This window comes from Scophthalmus maximus, chromosome 19 (genome assembly GCF_022379125.1).
Source record: "Scophthalmus maximus strain ysfricsl-2021 chromosome 19, ASM2237912v1, whole genome shotgun sequence".
Classification (NCBI taxonomy): Eukaryota; Metazoa; Chordata; class Actinopteri; order Pleuronectiformes; family Scophthalmidae; genus Scophthalmus; species Scophthalmus maximus.
In genome coordinates, this window is record NC_061533.1 from 7205873 (window position 1) to 7224972 (window position 19100).

The following is a 19100-nucleotide window of genomic DNA, read 5'->3' on the forward strand; positions in this document are numbered from 1 at the left end:
GAAAATGTATCAAAACGAATGTTATGAACAAATGAAATGCACTAATTTTTCTGCACAGTGCTGCACAAACACAAAGTCACCAGCTGGTGGCAGAGTTTGCATTTCCAGTCAGGGAATACAGTATGTACAGTGTACAGACAGAAGTACAGTAGTCCAGGTTACTTGGACTACTGGATATAATATGATACTTACCCTTTTTCAGCTTGAAGTTTGCAGAATGGTCAGATTATGTCTTGACTAATTTCATTAGTCTTCAGCAAGATGTTCTTTTTCTTGCAAGTGTGAGGAAATACAGTCCCCCTCCCCTGTTTTTAAATGAATCAGTGCTCATTGAATATTTTTCTCACCCCAGACTATAATCTCTCACTATGTGAGATATTAAAAAAAATTTAAGTTTAAGCATTATATTTGTATTTAGCTGTTCTGGTGCACTGTATCCCCTTGTAAGTAAAAAAAAAAAGAAAAAGACTCTTGCACAAATCAAGCAAATAAAATCTCACATTATAAAGACTTTATTGCAGGCAAACACTACTATAAATAATATTTACAAACTACAGAGCAACATTCCTTTTTATGGGTTCCATGGATTGCTGGTAAACAGTCTTGTAGTCTTTCCAGGACAACAGTTAAAACCTTTATGCTGCTGATTTACTGTTTGTCAAACTGACGGCTGCAAACTTCAACTCGTGTAAATATTTAAAGCTAAATTGAGCAAATGAACTGGATTTCGATTCACAGCTTTCTAAAGATTATAAATGTTGACTTTAACCCGCAAAAGAAAATTTAAAAAGTTGTTTTGTCTGCAGCCAGATTACAGGTGAGCATCTTTGAATGACATGTTAAATATTTGGCGATCTGAAATGAGACGCAGTGTCATGACAGTGGAGATGAAGGATGTATATGCACTTTATGTAGGTACATTCTAAAAACACTCACCTCAACCATCATACAGTGCATCTTACATAGCTTTTTTGGCCTGTACCTTAATGCCAAAAAATTAATTCCACTCCACAACATACAATTTCCCTCATCAGAATTAGTCCAGGCACAAAAGAAAAAAAATATTATGAAAGAATTCAAAACAACAAAGAGAGAATCTCTCATGTCTAAAAAAGCCATCACACTTTTACCATTTTGAACAATCATTCTATCGATTGTCCCCGTTTTCTAATAAACACTGACGGAAAAAAAGTGTCAGAAGTGCAACTATGAACAGCTCGTTTTGTTAAAATGCTTGTTTGCGGTCAAATAAAAGTTGGAACAGAACTTCTGCCATTTGCTTTATAACATTCCAGCAAGTTGAGTCGGAAAAAATACAGTAGGAGTCACAGATTTTCGCTCTCATGTCTCTTTTCGTTTCCTCTCGGATTCTAAACAAAAATGCTCAAACGCTTCTTCCATCTCAGGCCCCATCTCGTCCTCATAGTCAGATCTGTAAACACAGAAGGGGATTTCCCCCCCCCCATTTTTTAGATCTTGAAGACAAAATGTTTTTCTCATTGTAATAGAAAATGAACACAATCTACAGTATGTGGGAGCAATTGCCATTTACACATATGCACAAAAACACAAGCTCACACAGACACACAAATACGGTTCTGAGGGAACGTTAAGCCCTCTTTTACACCCAACTGCTGACTAGACCACATCTGAGGCCACGGTCGAGCCTATTGCATTGTGGGCCAGTCAGACACATTCACCAAACTCAGGGGCAAAAGGGTCAGTGGTGGTCATGTGACCTGTGAGAAGTCACTGTGCAGCCACACGACAGAAGATGTGCCAGAACAGAGGTACTGACGGACTTTTACAGATTTAGCTCTAAATAAAAACTAGTTAACCCAGATAGTTACTGCGACCTCAGTCGTGATCTACCATCATCATTAACAGAAAATCTTAAAAATGGAATTACCTATGAAACAAAAGGCATCAGGAGAGGACATATCCCCCCGGCACCCACAGTGCGTGCTTGCTATGTGTCACTAGAGTACGACATGTAAGAGCCATCTGTAATATCTTATCACCAAAACGTGTACTTACTCTTCATTTCCATTTTCTCCACTAAACTCATCGAAATAGTCCTGCCGGTCCAGGATCTCTTGATACTTCTCAGCATACTCTGCAAAAACAGACAAGGACATTCAGGCACAAAAGCATCTAAATCACTTATTCATTGAATGGACTGAGGAGAATAACCAGATGTCTATTTACAACAATTATCTGAAATATTGTGGAATCATCACTGAGTAATGTCAGTATTCTCCCCCATTTTATAACCAGCATGTTTTGTACTAATGTTTAAAAGAAACAGCTAATTAGTAATTGGGGAAATTATTGCAACATTCATATTATTAGCATTACAATATTTACTAATACTTACACATTGAGAAAAGCCTTAAAAATAGTGTCCAACATAGAGGAACATGGCTTATAGTACCATTCATACAGATAACTTTTTCACTTACAAAACCACTGAGTGATATAGTAACTTGTAATAACACACTCAAAAGTTATCTAGAAAAAATGAAAATAATTTCCCTATATAGTGTAAGCCTCACCTGGGTCTGCTGCTGTAAAAGGTGTGCCATCCTCTGTGTAGAATGTAGGTTCATTCTGAGAAGAAAAAGAAATAAAACCATGACAAGCAGAAATAATGAAAAAGACGAACAAAAAATTGTAGAATTTAAAAAATGTGGAGTACGTGGAGTATTTGACACTGACCATGAAGTAGTTCGGGTCGTTGTCTGGCGTGGCGTTGCTGGCTGCTGGAGCGGCTCGAACTCTGCCCCAGTCACTGGATCTCAGCTCCACAAGTTTCAGAAGCATCTGTCTAACATCCCTGAGGAGGAAGCAAATGTTAACTATAGGGTGTCTATAGTTCTCTCTCTCTCTCTCTCTGAGTTTTTGTGTGTTGAAAAGTACAACTCCATGCACTTTGGTATACATTCTTGAAGGCTTATTAAACATTAAGCATATCAACTGAGTAGCAGCTGCACACAAAAGAACGTATTGACATACACACCTGCTGCACGTGGCATCCAGTACTATTGTTTCTATTCTTTGTATCAGTTCTTCCATGTGCGACTGCCCCCTCTCTTTCCACGTGTCATCCAGGATGGAGCCTGTAAGCTTTAAATTCAAACACATTCTCGTTAATCCCCTAAACAACAACAACAATTTAAAAAAAAATCGTGGAAAGCTTGCAAAACAAAATCTGTAAATGTGACTAGTGGAAAATAGAAACCTTGAGCAGTTTGACAGCGCAGATGAGGTTTGAATCCACCGGGTTGGAGAACAGACTGATCATCATGTCTTTCAGAGCAGTGAGGAGGATCTGTGCTCTGCTTGGAGGTCCTTTTGCACTCTTTATCTAAAAAACAACCCCACCATAACAAATCAAACTGACATTAATGTTAAGAAATGACTGATGGAGACAATAACAAATATTATTGTAGAGATATTCTGGAGTTGGAGGTTTATAACTACAGCTTTTAAAGTCATCCCCTCCTCCGTAGATCTACAACATACAGTATGAAAGGTGAACAGCTCCTGAACTAATCACCACAACAGGCAGAATGAAAAACAAACAGTAACGCCACACATCCTAAACCTATGGCAGCAATTCGTGGCGGGTGCACCAAACCAAGCATGACTCAGACACGACATAAACAGCCATCTAGATAATACGATAAAATAAAATGTTTTGTTTTCCATATATATGTATATTTGGACATCTGTCGCATCAGTCCAGCTGTGTGTTACCGCAGCAGCACAAGTATCCACCATGTTGTTAAGCAGGGATCCAAAACAGAAGCCATTATTGTGTAGGATCATGGTGTAACTAAAGTAGACATATTTTGCTTGTATACAGGTTCATAATTTTGATTTGGGGGTTATTACTCGAAAGTCTTTCCAGCCTCTGTCTGAAACTCCTGTCTCTTTAAGGCCCCCCCTCCCAACATAGAACAGTCTGCTCTGATTGGCCAGCTGGCCGACTCTGTTGTGATCGGTCAACGGCTTCCGGTACATGTAGGAAGTGTCAGCCTCGGCTCTCTGTCCCCGGCTTTGTTGGGGGGCGTGTCAGACTGGCCGCTAGGTGTTCCCTATGCACTGTACCATTGTAATGTCACGCGACATCACGATGGTACGGAAGTATCTGCCGGACTACTGATGAGCCGTTTCAGGCGCTTCAGGAGCTGTGTTTTCTTTCGGGGAGAGGAGCTCCCTTTACCGACTCTGGGTTTTAAAAAATTTTCATAGCCCAAAAAAACTATATAACACACTAGAAGAAAGGGAAAACTGAAAAAGCATAATAAGTCTCATTAAATAACACATAAGAAAATGCAACAACTCATAACGCCATTTAAAAGAAAGCCTAACTCACATCATCACACCAGGCAAATTAGCGTGACCTCCTACCTCCAGGTGCAGGTAGAGCTCTCCCAGAAAGAGCACAAAGCAGTGGAATTTCTTTTGTCTCTCCGGGTCTCCCCGAACAGCTACATCCCTTTCTTCGTACTCTGTTCGACACCTACAGCAGACACAACGTTGCTACGTTTTAAAAAGGCAGTTTGGATGAACGGTGAACCAGCATGAAATGGAGCGAAAACTATAAAATCACCTTTTCAGGAGCAGCTGGCGAAAGTTGCCACTTGGTGGGCTGACGGCGAGATGCTTGGACAGGTAGTTACAGAGTCTGGCACCCGTGTAAGAGAAGTTTGGAATGGCAGTGGACTGAAATGGAAAGAAAACTTAATATCCAGTGTGGTATATCTCATAAGTGCATGTACAATATATCATGTTTGATGTGTTCAGACAGGTTTGTTTATTGATACAATGAACAAAATGATGACGACTGAATCTCCAAACCTCTTTGTAGATCAGTTCAACCAGATCCTGCAGCAACTCGTCAGTCGTGACGCAGGAGTTGAGTATGCCCGTCATGTATTCAATGTCCGACTCAAAGGTCCCTGGTGAGGAGTTCAGGTGATGAAGAAATTCTTTGACCATTTCATCCAAGTTTATTTCACTGTAACAGCTGTCGCTGTCGTCATAAATAGCGGTGTCCTATATGAAAATCACAAAACAAACATATCAAACTTAAAAGGTTAATCCATAGCAATTACTCTGCAGTGTAATTTCGTTTAAAGACAAGTTTCAGTGTCAGGATAATTGCAGTTATGGTTTTAAAAAAAACCTAATTCCTCTCACTTCATACGGGCTAATCCCAGAGGGGACGAACTCTGGAGCACTTGCTGAAAGCTTTGATGACTTCACCAAGGAGTCCACGTCGTGACATCCTCGGGAGGCAGACATGCTGTTGGCATTCGCACTTTGTTGAGGTCTGCTTTGTCTTTTACAGTCTGCAAGAGGGAAGAAATAGGACGTTCTCAAGCTTTGTAATATGGGAGAACTAAAAATAACACCTCTTTTTCCTTCACTGATAAGGCTGACAAGACTCCTATATTTTTCATTAGCGTCGTGGCAAACGGTAATTCCAACTAAAAAACACAAATCTAAATGTCCTTCAAAGAAAAAAGAAGATTTTGGTCCAACAACGGAGTTCGGTGGCACAGAGGAATAAGCTCTGCCAGGCTTCGGCTACACAGACAATACTTGTACATGGCATCGGTTCATTTGATGGGTTTAGTTTATTTTCACGGGATTTCATGACAAATAGAGAAAGAAAGGACGAATCAAGTGCATCAACTTATGCAACTACACACTACGTAACACAGCCAGGAAACAGTACTCAATATTGGACAGCACTGTCGCACTGACAGTGACCAGTGAGTGAACATTTGCAACACAACACAAGACACACTATGATCTAAATGCAGGGGCTGAAACTCAACAAAGTCAACGTTGGCAACAGTCTGTCACTGAACAAGGGCGTTGTATGAAAACATGACATATGACTCTCTCCTTTATGAATGTATATTGTCTACTTATGACAATAAAAAGTGCATATATCTTTTTGTCTGAATGCCATTCAACCTGGCCATGGCATTAATGGGCATTGGATCGAACCCCAGACGTGTTGCATCACCCCCCCCCCCCCCCCCCCCCCCCTCTCGTAAACACGAGCTGCGTGAGCAGAAGTGAAACTGACTCTTCCCCCCTTTTTTCGCTGTGCGTTTCTATTTCAGGTTGGCAAAAAGGGGAAACTCGGCCCCATAGCAGCGTCGGACAACACGGAGCTGGTCAACTATGTGACATCCGAGTGGGAGCTTTTAAATATAGATGCTTGCGCTGCGTGAAATGACAATCCAACAGCTGCGCGGCGCGACGCCAAAACACCGAGGGGTTAGCTTAGCATTGCTAGCTATAGCGGCTAGCTTTGCTTAGCGGCGGCTTCGGAGTTAGGAGCATGCACGGTTAGTCATTGTCCTACGCTTCTCGGGGCAGACGAGGGCGCGTGGCGTCTACTTCCATATTCGGACAAAACACGGGGACATTTCCGAGTGACATGTATATTCCAGTTAGCTGTTAGCATAGCTAGCCGTCGCTAGCCGATAGCTCCGCACCTTCGCCAGCCGCGTCGCCGCTGTTCTCGGAAAACGGCGGCAACGAGCGCGGCTGCCTCAGCGGCTCCCTCTGGTTGAAGAGCGGCGCCCCCTGGCCGTCGCCGCCCGGGGGCCCGGTGGCCACGAAGCCGGGGTCCGCGGGAAGACTGTGGGTTCTCCCCGCTCCGGGAGCTCGGTCGAAATTCTGGTTCATGATGACCGCTCCGTGTGTCAGCCTCGACTCTCACAGCAGCATCTGAAGGGAGACGAAGAAATGCTGTTCACCGGTAACCGATCGCCTTCTTTTCGTTTTTGTCTTGAGCGTTGGGGTATTTGCTAAACGCGCCCTATCTCTCTTTCATGGTTCCCCCCGATACGATGCAGCTCCGTGTGTGGACACAACTTGTTCTTTGGCCACTTCCCTTAACAACAAACTCGCTGTCACTTGATTATTTGTGTCGGTGTTCGACGTAAAAATACAACGGTCTCCCCCTGGTGGCGCGGAGTGGAAGCTGCACGGTGGGAACTTATTTAATTTTTAAAGAGATATATATACACACACACACACACATATATATATACATGTATGTATGTATATATACATATTTCTATTTATGATATAAATATTAATGTTTTTAAGGTATTTATTTATTTATAAAGGAGGATATTGAGGAGAGCAGGAGTAACTTTGGTGACCCCAAGAAAGAAAAAGAAATAGGGCATGGTCGAAAGAAAATAATAAACACGAAAATAACAAACATATTATTATTTTCTTATATATTATTATAATAATTCAGCCCCTCTCACATTCCAATCATTTTCATACCATCCCTTAAAGAACAGAAGTAATAACATACAGATTTAGTCCACTTAAAGTATCATAGGTTTTTCTAAACACATGGCTCTTGACTGTTCTGATCAGTCAGTAAGAGCCCAAACTCCACATGTGGGAAAAATCTTACCTGCCCTATAAATATCTCTAAATTATATCTGTTAACGTTACATTGAATCTATTGATTTATTGCAAATTTCTTCTCCCATAGTATATGGCCTGTCTAAAAGGCTGTTTTAAAAAAATCTCCACACTGCCAGAAATATTAAATCTCTTGATTTTATTGTAATTCAACTTATTTTGCCTTCAGTCACATAATAACCCTGGTTTTTTTTTGGTGGGGAAAAATGACTAAATTCTAGTAAAAGTATTGAGGATGTGTCCTCAGTGTCCTCAATGTGGGCTACACCTCATGTTTGTGTGTTTAGGCCTTGATTGTCTGCACCACGTGAATGCGTAGGGATCAAGGACCTGTCCAAGAGTCTGTGTGGTTGAATGGGTTGAGTATCCATACATCCACCAAAGATATTAGGTTGAGCTTCAAGAGTTAGATAATTACGTTTTGTTCATATATCAGACACATATTTACGATTCTGGACCGTGTAACCCCCCCAGACATACCTCTCTCCCCGAGCTCACTCAGTAGCTGCCCACTACAAACATGTGTTGCACCAGACCTCTCAGTGTAAGTATTCATTAGTCGTTTTAGCCTCCAGTCATTTTCCACTTATTTCCCAAAGCTGGATCACATTATGCCGCCGAGAATTCCCCTGCCAGAAATGCGGAGACCTACTTTGATAAAAGATTACTGCCTCTATTTTTCTGTTATTGCTGCTTCCCCCCCGCCCCATGCCAGTGTCTCGGGGAGAGTTCAGACATTCACAAGTCTTGCAAATGCATAGGACGACAAATGAGTGGGACTGGTGTTGCGGGTTGGTGGTGGGGGGGGGGGGCTTCCTCTCAGTTAAGATTTATCTTAAGTACACTGTTGTGAATGTGGCCTCAAAGGTGAAACGGCCACGTCGTATTGCACAACCATTAGAGAGAGCGGAGAAAATGTAATAAGCAGCGTTGTGTTGGTCGAGTGTGGTCATGCGATAGTATCCCATGTGTTGCCACTGTCATCGTGGAATTCACTGCAGCATTCCGCCGTATTTCCCAATTGTTGCGGTGATTCCTCAGACAACTATTAAAAGGGACAATATACTATAGCCTGAAGCAAATTTGATGTACTCTGGATTCCTATAGCTCAGATCACTTGTTGTTCTCCCCCCCGGAGTCACATTCACAGGCCAACATGGATACATTTGGGGATCAAGACAAGAGGCCGCAGCCTCTCGTAATCCTTCACTCCCCTTCCTGTCTTCGCCTGCTCGCCCCAATTTTTCATGCCTGCCCTGAGATGGATGTTCAGAGAGGCGGGATAAGAGAACACGAGGCCCGGAAGCCTGTGGTGTTAATGTTCCGCCCGTGGTCTTTTGATCTGGCATCCAGGCAGATGTCATTGATTAGTGTGTTTGCAGATGATTACGGGGGGATGTGGGTGGTCAAGACACAAGTCATATCTGTCTCTCCGCCATTTAGGCTTCTTCCTTCGCACACGCTCAGATCCTCCTCCACACATGGCGAGCAGCGATGCAGACCAACAAAGCAGGTGCTTCCGACAATCGGGGAATGTTGACAGCGTGACAGACATTAGTGTGATATCAGGAAGTGATGTCAGCATCTAGCGGCCGTACCAGGGCGTTAGCTCCGTCCCGTTTTGTTGCGGTGGGTCTTGTGTGTATCCCGTTTGTTTGCGAACTAATCATTAGTGCAATGGTTGCCACATGGAATATGTGACTGCATGGCTGGGCATTAATGGCTGCCTTTTGTCCCTTTCTTCCTCAGAGACCCAGATAAGAGTAGACTCACCATGACCAGTTTTTTCACCAGGGGTTTTCAGTGCTTGTGCTAAAACTTTGGCATTTTCCTGCCATTACCAGAAGAGTCAGTCGAAGAAAGACCACCATGTTGCAGAGGAGAAAATGGTAATTTTATTTTCACATAATAGAGTTCCTATAAAAAGTGTAGCATGCAAAGGAATGCTTGCCTCGTAATTGTTCCCCTCCAGTTAAATATTTCACAAAAATAAATAAATCCTTACAATACAGTCAAAACACAGTGGTTACGTATTAAACATTTGCTTTAAATGTGTGGTATCCTCTATTATTTAATTCTGTCACGATAAACTGACTGATCATTTCTCTCGTCTTACTGTTCTACCTCTCCCCTTTATGTCTCACAAGGAAAATATGGATTATAAATAACATCTCCAGATACTTCTGTATCTACTACAGTCCTATAGCTGGGATTCTATCTCCCGTGTCGTCCCCATTGTACACATACCCCTGTTGCAAACTGTTTGGCACAGAATAAAAAGGATAAATAATGCATCCTGTGCCACAGAAAACACAGATATCATCTTCTCCCACCAAATAAAGAACATGATCTCAACCAAAGACATTTGCATGGACCATATTTTTGTGTAACAGTGTTAGTGCCTTGTTTCCAAAATGACAGATTTTCCAGTGAATGTCTTTTATTTTACAGCTTTTCAGTATTGAAAACCTCTTTGTCCAGTGCTGCGTATTCTCCCCCTCCAGTGGAGTTCTTCAGCTCACACCATAATTGGAAGGAAGTGGGTGGCCGTGTTCTTCCTGCGAGTTTTCTTCCCCTTGAGTGGCTTCCCGTGGACGTTGAGGCCCACAAACATCTGCCGCTTCTTGTTCCTCCACTCGGCTGATGCGTATGTGTTATAGCCGTTCTCCTCAATCCGCTCCTTCAGGGTGCAGTCGATGCCAAACTCTCTCTGGGAAAACAGTAGGTATTATGTTTCAGTGTTATAACCCCGACGCGTGAGGTTAAGGCAAAACACGGATCATTTTCTTGTGCAAATCCATTGAGGTTGCACATGGTACCCCGCTTATTTACTCCTCCTTAACCTACACTAAATGTTACTTTGTGTGCCTGTGTAGGAAACTAGTTTACACTTTAGAAAATTGCACAGTTCTCCTGGAGGTTCACATGTGTGCACTGCGCCTGGTTGCGATTCAGAGTTGATGCAGCAGCTAGAGAAGTGAAGATAAGATAAGGCCTCCTTTGATAATGACATGCACATCTGACACTAATCTCTCTCTCTCTCTCTGGAGCATCCAGACTGACTTTTGACTCAGATACTAACCGCTCCGTACAGGTCCCCCTTCCTGCCGATAGCCAGATAGTAGTTGCTGTTCAGCCCTTTGATGGCCACCACTCCCACGTCCACTGAGGTGATTTCCAGTACACCTAGGATTCAGACAAAAAAAAAAGGAAGTATGTGTCAACATTCAGCATTGTCGAATAAGTCAGACTGACTGAGAAACCTTTTTTTTTGGTTCACAGGGACAAATCTTAAACTCAATGGACACAGGAAGTAAAGATAATACAGTGTTATTCCTGACTCATCATTGCCGTAGATAAGAGTTCACAACAATTAACACTGTGGTAGCAGTCAGAGGTCAACCACTTGAGAGTCTGGACACAGACAAATATACCCATACATTTTTATATTGCACTGCTAAACGTGTAATGAACACGTTGCGTGCTCCCTTCAGGACATTTTCATGTGGGCACATATAGTATGGGAATTGTGTAAGGTCACAATTATTGCTTGAGAACATTTATAATTTTGATGATATTATAAAAGTTACTTTACGGCCTACACCTGCGTAACAGATTCCAGCTGCAAAGGCCATTAAGTCTGAAAATTGACAGGCGTATACCCCGGAGATTCTCGGGTTGTTTATGCTCGGTTTGGTATTTAGGTTTCCAGGTCCCTCTGCAGATAATTCAGGCTTCTCACAGGCTATTAGAGCGGCTAATTTATACCCCAGTTAACAAGGGGATGCTTTTGCTGCAGACAGCCGGGGTTATTTGTGTGGTCTCGGTATCAGAGGTCAGAGAGATATAACTTCCTAATGTGTCCTTTGACCACAGAGCCCACTCGTCTCATCTTGTGCTGGCGTGTGTGTGTGTGTGCGTGTGCGTGTGTGTGTGTGTGTGTGTGAGTGAACCATCCCGGTTCCCATGGCATGTTTGATTTCATGCCTCCCTCCCTGACTTCCTTTCCACACTTCCTGTGAGCTGTCGTTATTTTATCATGATAAGCTCACATATGTGTGTGTGCGTACACGCACGCACGCACACGCACGCACACACACACACTTCAGCGTGGGGGTGTGAACCCCGGAGAGTCGACGACATCCTTTGATCAGATCAGCCGGCCCTCCTCTGTCTGATGACTGTTTGCGTGGCAGCCTACTCCGCTGTCAGACCCACTCTCCAGTGGCTGGGGGGCCTCTGAGGCTGCCAGCCCCGTGCATGAGGGGACAGTGGCGGATGCAGGTGTGACCCCAAAGAACAATCCCTCTCATAAACGTACAGCGGCCTCTTTCCTCGTCGGCGAGGTCCTGACTGTATCAGTTTCTAGTTCAAACAGTGGCACCTTGGGGCAGTGAGGTCTGAGTCGGCAAGGCGGCGGTGGGGACTGTGACACAACGGCCATTGAAGATCTGAGGGGAGTTGGTTTCTGTATGGGATCGGGTGTCGGGTACGGAGTGAGGCTGTAAGACAATCTATGGCAGTCTCTGGCTGCTCTGTAAACATGGCAGGGATGAAAGGAAGGAGAACAGAGGAGGACAGAGGAGCCATGACAGTGAGACTGGGGGTGGAGTGGGGATTAGAAAGGCTGTAATGACCACTGATCAAAGTCAGCCACCGGAGGCAGGGGCGAGACAGGTTGTATATACACACACTCATGCACGCACACTACTGCCCTCACGTACGCACACACACACACACACACACACACACACAGCAGGTGAATGTGCACTTGCACACGACGCACAAACCCAACCTGGCTGTGAAACGACAAACTCTCCATTCACTGTTTTCTGATCAATGCTCAGCGTGGCCCAGGGGTGGGGAGTAATTAGCGTATGCCTGCGAGTATGGGAAAAAGGCACAACAGAAAATCTGCTCGTCATTTAGCTGCCTCTTGCAGATTAGAAAATTACGCCCTAAGTGTGACAGCGATGCTTTGCAAGGGGTACATTCTACAAACCGCACGTGTAAAACGTTGCCTAGAGTGAACCAGCCCAGGTTCGGCGGTTTACGTGGGGAGAGAGCGGATTTCTTTCTTCTGCGTGCCGGTTGCTTTTTTTTCCTAATGTGTGGCTTATTTGATACGCTCTGTTTGGAGTTACAACAGTAAATGGTGCGTTGGTTGGGGAATGGAGGCACACAATGCCAGTGAGAATTAAAGGTGTTTTTTCCACAGTGGGATGCCAAAAAAGCATGTGCTTTTTTCAGCCTGCGTTATTCTCCCTCACTCTTTCTGTCCTCCTTAGATGTTCAGGTCTGCACAAAATAATATTTTGGCAGACGAGGTCAAGTGAAAACTTTGATTGGTACCATTCCCGCGCAGGAAAATGGAGTGGAGCGAGACCTAAATCAGGATATATAGTAACAACACTTGATAAGGACCACACTGACTGTATTTACATCCAGGGGATATATCCACCCTCTTCCCCACCTCTGAGAAAAGCTATACATCTCCCTCCTCAAACCCCCCATGGCAGCCCCATCTGGGTTTTTTTTTGGGGGGGGGGGGGGCATGTAAAAAGGCCACTGCTTTGATTAAAGGAGATGAATGCACACAGACATGCACTTAAACATTCAGTTGCATATACTACATATACACACTTCTTGAGCCATGTTTAGAAGCATCGTGCACACATGGCCCCTACAGCACAGAACCACAACCGGTGGCCTAACACAACTACACACACACACACACACACGCGTGATCCTGACAGCCTCACCCTCTCACACCATCGCAGCCGTGGCTAATTAACCAAACTCTGTTGCCGACAAGCCTTTACCTCAATCTCCACGATGTTTCAGCAGCCACTCAGGGCCGCTAGTTGTCCATGTATTTAAGAGAACTCAGCTGTGAATCATAGATATTTTAGATTATGTACTTATGGCCAGGGCAGATGGCTACTTAGCCGACTTTAACATAATCTCAATCGCTTTCCCTCTGCCGCTCTGTAACCTCAGCACAGCTTCCCAGCGGGTTGCAAAGCCATGTGGGACAGTTTTGCACTGGCATCCCCATAAATCTGTGGGAGGCTGGATACCAGTCCTTTAACAGACAGTGAGCCGGGTCCTCGCGGGGCCACAGGCAGCACCAAGAACCGACAGAGGCTCCACACCCCACACACACCTCTCTGAGACAAACGTACGAACATATATCCCCCAAAAAAGAGAGCACATTTTGTCACTTCAAGGGATCGTCAAGGCTCTACAAAGAACGTCAGTCCCGGGATCATGTCTAGCCCCAGGGGCCTGGGCGAAGACTGAAGCTACTGTTGTGTAGTATCCTTTACCATGTGAACCTGATATGAGAGTGCATAATCCACACACAGTGTCCCCAGACCCCCTCAGGATACAGCTTTTTGATGGCACCACCATTGATACTGAAGACGCATGGCTTTGATGTGGTCCACAATGATGATCAGCCGTGTCATTCATGAACTTGTGCCTCTCGAGAGACTCTCTCTTTCACCTCCCTCCCCGATGCTCCGGTCATGCTAACTCAAAACGGGTTTCTGGATAAATAAATAGAAAAAAAGGTAACACCCTGCTCAAAATGTGGATTTGTGAGTCAATGCCGGGGAGTAAAATTATCTTCCAAACATATATTACACAAAAAAAAAACAACTGGGTGCATGCCCACGCCAAGGCGCAGAAAAACAACGAGAGACGCACTTCCTCCCACCTAATCCGCTTTTTTACAACCAAGAAGAAACTGCCAACGAAGGTGGCAGGAGAAAAAAAGTCACGATGTATTACGGCCAGCAAATAGAGTTGCTTCTGTCGTGACCCTGTCAAAACAAACATCTCTCCCCTGGCATTCTGCCTCTCCGCGCCATTCCCTCGAGCCACTTTGATTGGACGTGCGGTTGAGGTCTCCCAGGAGGAACATTAAAAGGTTCCATATACACTCACTGTGGGGTTGGGGGGACAACAGGGAAGAGGGAGGAAAAGGAGCCTGTGAGGAGGAGAGAGACGTGCGCGCGCGTGTGTGTGTGTGTGTGTCAGTAATAAGTGAGCACATGTGTCGTCGTCGGCTGCTATATGATCACACGCCGACTCCAGCGCCGAGTGCCCACTGGCTGATAGGCACACACACGTAGCTCGGTGGGAATGCTGGGACACTAATGAGGATGCCATTTCACTGAGTGATTTGCCGAAACATACAACATGTAATCACTTTAAAGACGTGTTTCTCCGAGTGAGCACGTCAAACTGCTTTAAACAGACGTCTGATCTCTGACTGAGGGTATGTAATTTGCTTGATGCCGGCTGGCAGGCCGGGCAATCTGAGTGGGAGAGTGAGAGAGAGAGAGGGAGAGCGAGACAGACGGACACGGAGCGGCAGAGAGGGTCTAAGAGCATCAATGAGACTGACATCCGTGTCCTCCCCCTGCTGCGGCCCTGTTCTTCTGTGCGTGTTATCAGTGCTGTTTACCCTGGGCCGTGAAGACTGCCTGATAATGGCCCCGGTTATCTGCCCCCGCTCCTTTTTAAAGCCATCCCAGAGCTACCACCATTGTGCTGAGTGTTTGGACAGGAGAGATATCAGAGGGATGTCTGGTCTAAAACAGAAAAAAGAAGACGACTGATCGGGAATGCTTCATCCGAACTGCCAGAAGCGTTATGCCGGCTGGCGGTGTCTGGAAATGTTACGTTGAAACCCCCCCCCCCCCCCCGCACAAATTCAATGTTTAAGCCAAGCTGTATATCAATTCATCCAATTCATGCATTTTTTTGGCGGGTGTACGTTACATATTTTGGGTAAGGGGATTGTCTTTCTAAAAACACCTGATTTCTTAAATTAGAAATGAGCAAACGTTGAAGAGGGTTCCTTCGTACCACACTTGTCCTCGACTCAGAACCAATAACAGGTGCTTTTTTGTTGTTGTTGTTATACCCTTAATATCCAAATGCCCGAAAAAAGGGCAGAAGAAAGGTTGGAAGTTTGTGTTGCGGGGACTTTGCTTTGCACCAGCGATGACAAGTAGACTCTTTTAGTGTCCTTGTTTCGTGCCATTTTAACCTTTGCTGTCATAGAGGAGGATCAGATCCTGATTTCATTTGACTAGTTTTTGATTTTTGATAGCTTTTTTTGCATTTAGATACTCATTGGATTACTTACTGAGGGGGTCGTCCTTGCTCTTGGTTCCACTGACCGTTCCATTCTTATCGATCCTCAGGAAGAACTTCTGGAAGGAGAACAGCTTCCTCCTCCGTATGTCCCCTTGGAGGTGATTGTAGCTGCGCACATGCCTGCCCTGCGGGCCCCCAGTCCGACCCGGAGCGCCCCCGAGGGTCCTGGGCCTGAAGGCGAGCTCAGTCTCTGAAGTGTTCAGTGGAACTCTGAGAGTTCGTGGGTTGGCGAGCCTCAGTCTCTCTCTGTGGGGCTGATGGCAGGCCACGCCGGACAGGGAGACGGAGAACACCACCAGCGCCAGCAGGAGGGGCAGCGACGGGGAGGAATGCAGTGCTGATGGCCTTAGTCTGGACTTGGTCCCAGAGCCGGAACGAGCCCCTAACCCAGCCCCGGAGCAGGACGAGGCAGAGGTAGCCTTACTCCCTCCAGCAGCCCATCTGATCATGGTAGTGTGCTGTGTGGAGGACTAGTGGCAGCCTCAGAGCCTGGGACATGCTGCTGGGGGTGAGGATAGGCTGGGAGGGCAGGGAGGGAAGCCCTCCACAGTCCGGGCTGCAGAGACTGAAATATTCAGCACCTGTAGGAAATTCTTAGATTTCCCTTTGAGCTACGTTCGATAGTACAAACTAGCCGACAGTCCACAGAGCTCTCTTCTGCACTGCTGAGAGGTTTCAGGCTGGTGATCGGCACCAGGTCTTTTTTCTTCTTCTTCTCCTTTCTAAAAAGAAGTCAGTCTGAATGACGAGCAACTCAAAACAACAACGGCCAGTGTGGCTGATCCGGCGGCGTGGCCCTTGTAGTTCCAGGCAGTTGCTCAGTCTTGGAAAAAAAGGAAAGAGAAGGAAACGTTCACTGATATCCCAGAAGAAATTCTGACGTGAGTAAAAAAATCCTTAGTTCCAGTGAAATGGAACATTTCCCAGCAACTACGCCGCACGGTCTACCTGTCCAACAGCTGCTCCGCGCCACACGTGCAGGAAGGCATTTGCAGATATCACTCTGCGGGGGAAAAACGGGTGTCAAGACTCAAAGAGGAATCTTGGTCCGTCCAGGCGCATGTCAGATAATCCATGTCTTCTTCTGCTCCTGCTCCTCTCGTTCTCTCCTCATCTCTCTCTCTCTCTCTCTCTCTACCCCCAAATGACTCCACCTCCGTACAGCATCAGGATAACGGGCATGGGCTGGTGTTTTCTCTCTGTCCTCAGGATCAAGCAGGAGGAGTTGTTCGCCTGCTTTTGCTCGAAGTGAATAGTCCTGGTGTGATCTCTTCACCCTCAAGGGTGATCACAGAAAATGAGTGTGTTGTGTGTAGCTGTTTGACTGTTAGTTACTTGATCCCTCCCTCCTCTCCTCAACTTCCCCTCTCACATATGGGAGCAAGTACGTCTGTGTGTGTGTGTGTGTGTGTGTGTGTGTGTGTGTATGAGTGTGTGTGTGTGCTCACATGCAAGCAAATCTAACTTCTACACTGAGAGGTGATATCAGGGTTTATCTGAATAGATGCTGCGGGGCAGGAGGAAGCAGTCTGGTATTGCATCAGTCCCTATACATGGCCACAGAATGCACTAATGATTGCTTTATGGTTTAGTCCAAGACTGATTTTACCGCGCAGAGTTGTGGAAAAAAAGTGTATTTCCCCCTCAGCTTGTTGCGTTAACATATTTGCTATCCGGCTGCATACATCTGCCTGTGTGGTTGAGCGCGAAGGGGCATGATTGTCACAAATTGAGATGGAGCCACTTGTCACTCGATAATATGCGATAATTCCTGACAAGTGGCCCTTTCTCCGCCGCCTCCTCAGATAAAAATCATATTAAGTTACCGTCGTCGGCCCCCGGCCTGCATATGCTGCCTTATCACGGCCGTCTCGCTGAGGCCTCTCTCTTTACCTCGAGGCACTTTATCGTAGTTGTATCTCCCCGTGCCGCCCTGTAATGCAAGGAAGCTCTCCAGTTTCACTCGCCAGCCCTCCGCCTTCCTCCGTGACTCAGGTGTCTGAGTGGAACTCAGCCAGTGAGACTCTCTCTTACGGACCGCGCGTCATTTTCCCCTCGGGGCGTCAGTCAGGCACAGGATGGACACGGGACAACAATGTACAGAGTGTGCACTGACTGTGCAAAGATATCAGCCACGGTCGGAGTTCTCTGATGCCGTCATTCCAATTCTCTCTCATTGGGTGTATTGATTTTTCTTATTAAATCTTTATAAAGAGACTCATTTCTATGTTTTTTGGAACAATTCAGACGTTGATTGGACTCCTACATTAAGAACCTTTAAAGGCTTATGAAGCGGCTAACAATGATCAAGGACCGGTGATATTTCCAACAATCCAGAGTGATAAACAAAACGTCTTATCTGTTCTCCCCTGATCCCCGTGCCTTTAATGTCGAGGTCTGTCCTGTTCCCTGCTTTCCTTCCTTTAAATCCCAGTTTTTAGTGCCTGCTTTAATGTCTGTCAACGAAATCTGCGGCCAGAGCAGCAGTCTTGTCTTAGCTCTGGTCTTAGCGTGGCTTTATCTGCGGATACAAACAAAGCAATCTTATCTGCGCTTCCTTTGCCGTGTGCCTTCCCACTGATAACCTGTATCTGTGCAGAGGAAACTGCCGAGGGGTTTGGCAGCGAGCAGGCCTCATTTACATTGATTATTGTTACATGAATAATTACGGAGTAATAGGTTTTTTCTAGATTATCTGTTTCTATGTTACCTAAATGACACCGGATTCAAGCACGGTCTCATTTTCAATATAGATTTTAAATTCTATTCAAGAACTATATTGAATCTTTTGTGGTTAACTATGACCACTATGGCTTAAACTTGACGAAACACATTTTTCAAATCTTTTAAATCATAGAGTCCTAATATCTTTTTTTGAATCTTTTAAGTTGAATAATTTTCTGCACTTCATACTTGTTTCAACAATGTCAATGACAGCATTGTGAAATAATGCATATTTTTGAAATATGTTCAAGAAAAATTACATAAATACAAGGTCAAATATTAATTTGGACATTATGCATTCTACAATTTTTCCCCGTGTTCTTTAGCTTACCAGACAATTTGTTGCTAAAGCTCTATGTTTTTCCACAAGTCATGAACAGAAAGATTCTTAAATGTCAACTAAGACCAGTTTCGTGTATCCATAGTTTTTTATTTGATTCTGAGGGATTGTGCCCAATCCTCAGATCATTTCAGATGATCGTGCCCTCAGCTTTGACTGTTCCTTCCACTAAGACAGTCATTTCTGTCTAGTGCCTCACAGAGATTTAGGGCTGCAGTGATGCTGACAGACGAGCAAGAGTTTTAGGATTTTCTTTAGACACCAAGGAGCAAATTCTTTGCAAACACAACCATGCCAGTCTTTTTTCTCCTAAACGCAATATAAGTGAGATTTGCAGGGTCTGGAGCTGATCTCACATCCCTCCCTGCTCTACAGCTTTAGTGTTTAG

At 45.0% G+C, this 19100-nt stretch overlaps 2 protein-coding genes across 2 annotated transcripts; both read right to left on the minus strand.

Moving 5' to 3' along the window:
• Nucleotides 1-496: 496 nt before the first annotated feature.
• On the minus strand, nt 497-6901 carry paip1 (poly(A) binding protein interacting protein 1). The gene is made up of 11 exons (XM_035638963.2): nt 6525-6901; nt 5209-5360; nt 4867-5064; nt 4619-4731; nt 4417-4528; nt 3242-3367; nt 3020-3126; nt 2719-2836; nt 2556-2610; nt 2038-2116; nt 497-1432 (listed from the first exon to the last, which is right to left on the minus strand). Exons 1-11 carry the CDS (start codon nt 6715-6717, stop codon nt 1342-1344), a joined length of 1344 nt encoding a protein of 447 aa, XP_035494856.1. The 5' UTR covers nt 6718-6901; the 3' UTR covers nt 497-1341.
• A 2447-nt stretch (nt 6902-9348) lies between these two features.
• LOC118313488 (fibroblast growth factor 10-like) lies at nt 9349-17896 on the minus strand. The gene is made up of 3 exons (XM_035638964.2): nt 15638-17896; nt 10559-10662; nt 9349-10186 (listed from the first exon to the last, which is right to left on the minus strand). The coding sequence occupies exons 1-3, from the start codon at nt 16095-16097 to the stop codon at nt 9995-9997; spliced, it is 756 nt and encodes a 251-aa protein (XP_035494857.1). The 5' UTR covers nt 16098-17896; the 3' UTR covers nt 9349-9994.
• Between the last annotated feature and the right edge of the window lie 1204 nt (nt 17897-19100).

Excerpts from the sequence above, each read along its gene's own strand:
- paip1 (XM_035638963.2), bottom strand. The coding sequence starts at position 6,717 with ATGAACCAGAATTTCGACCGAGCTCCCGGAGCGGGGAGAACCCACAGT. Across the intron at positions 5,361-6,524 it reads CGGCGACGCGGCTGGCGAAG|ACTGTAAAAGACAAAGCAGA; the intron begins GTGCGGAGCTAT and ends TCCCTCTTGCAG. Across the intron at positions 2,117-2,555 it reads TTTTACAGCAGCAGACCCAG|AGTATGCTGAGAAGTATCAA; the intron begins GTGAGGCTTACA and ends CTGTTTTTGCAG.
- LOC118313488 (XM_035638964.2), bottom strand. The coding sequence starts at position 16,097 with ATGATCAGATGGGCTGCTGGAGGGAGTAAGGCTACCTCTGCCTCGTCC. Across the intron at positions 10,663-15,637 it reads GAGCAAGGACGACCCCCTCA|GTGTACTGGAAATCACCTCA; the intron begins GTAAGTAATCCA and ends TCTGAATCCTAG. Across the intron at positions 10,187-10,558 it reads AGGGGGACCTGTACGGAGCG|AGAGAGTTTGGCATCGACTG; the intron begins GTTAGTATCTGA and ends CTGTTTTCCCAG.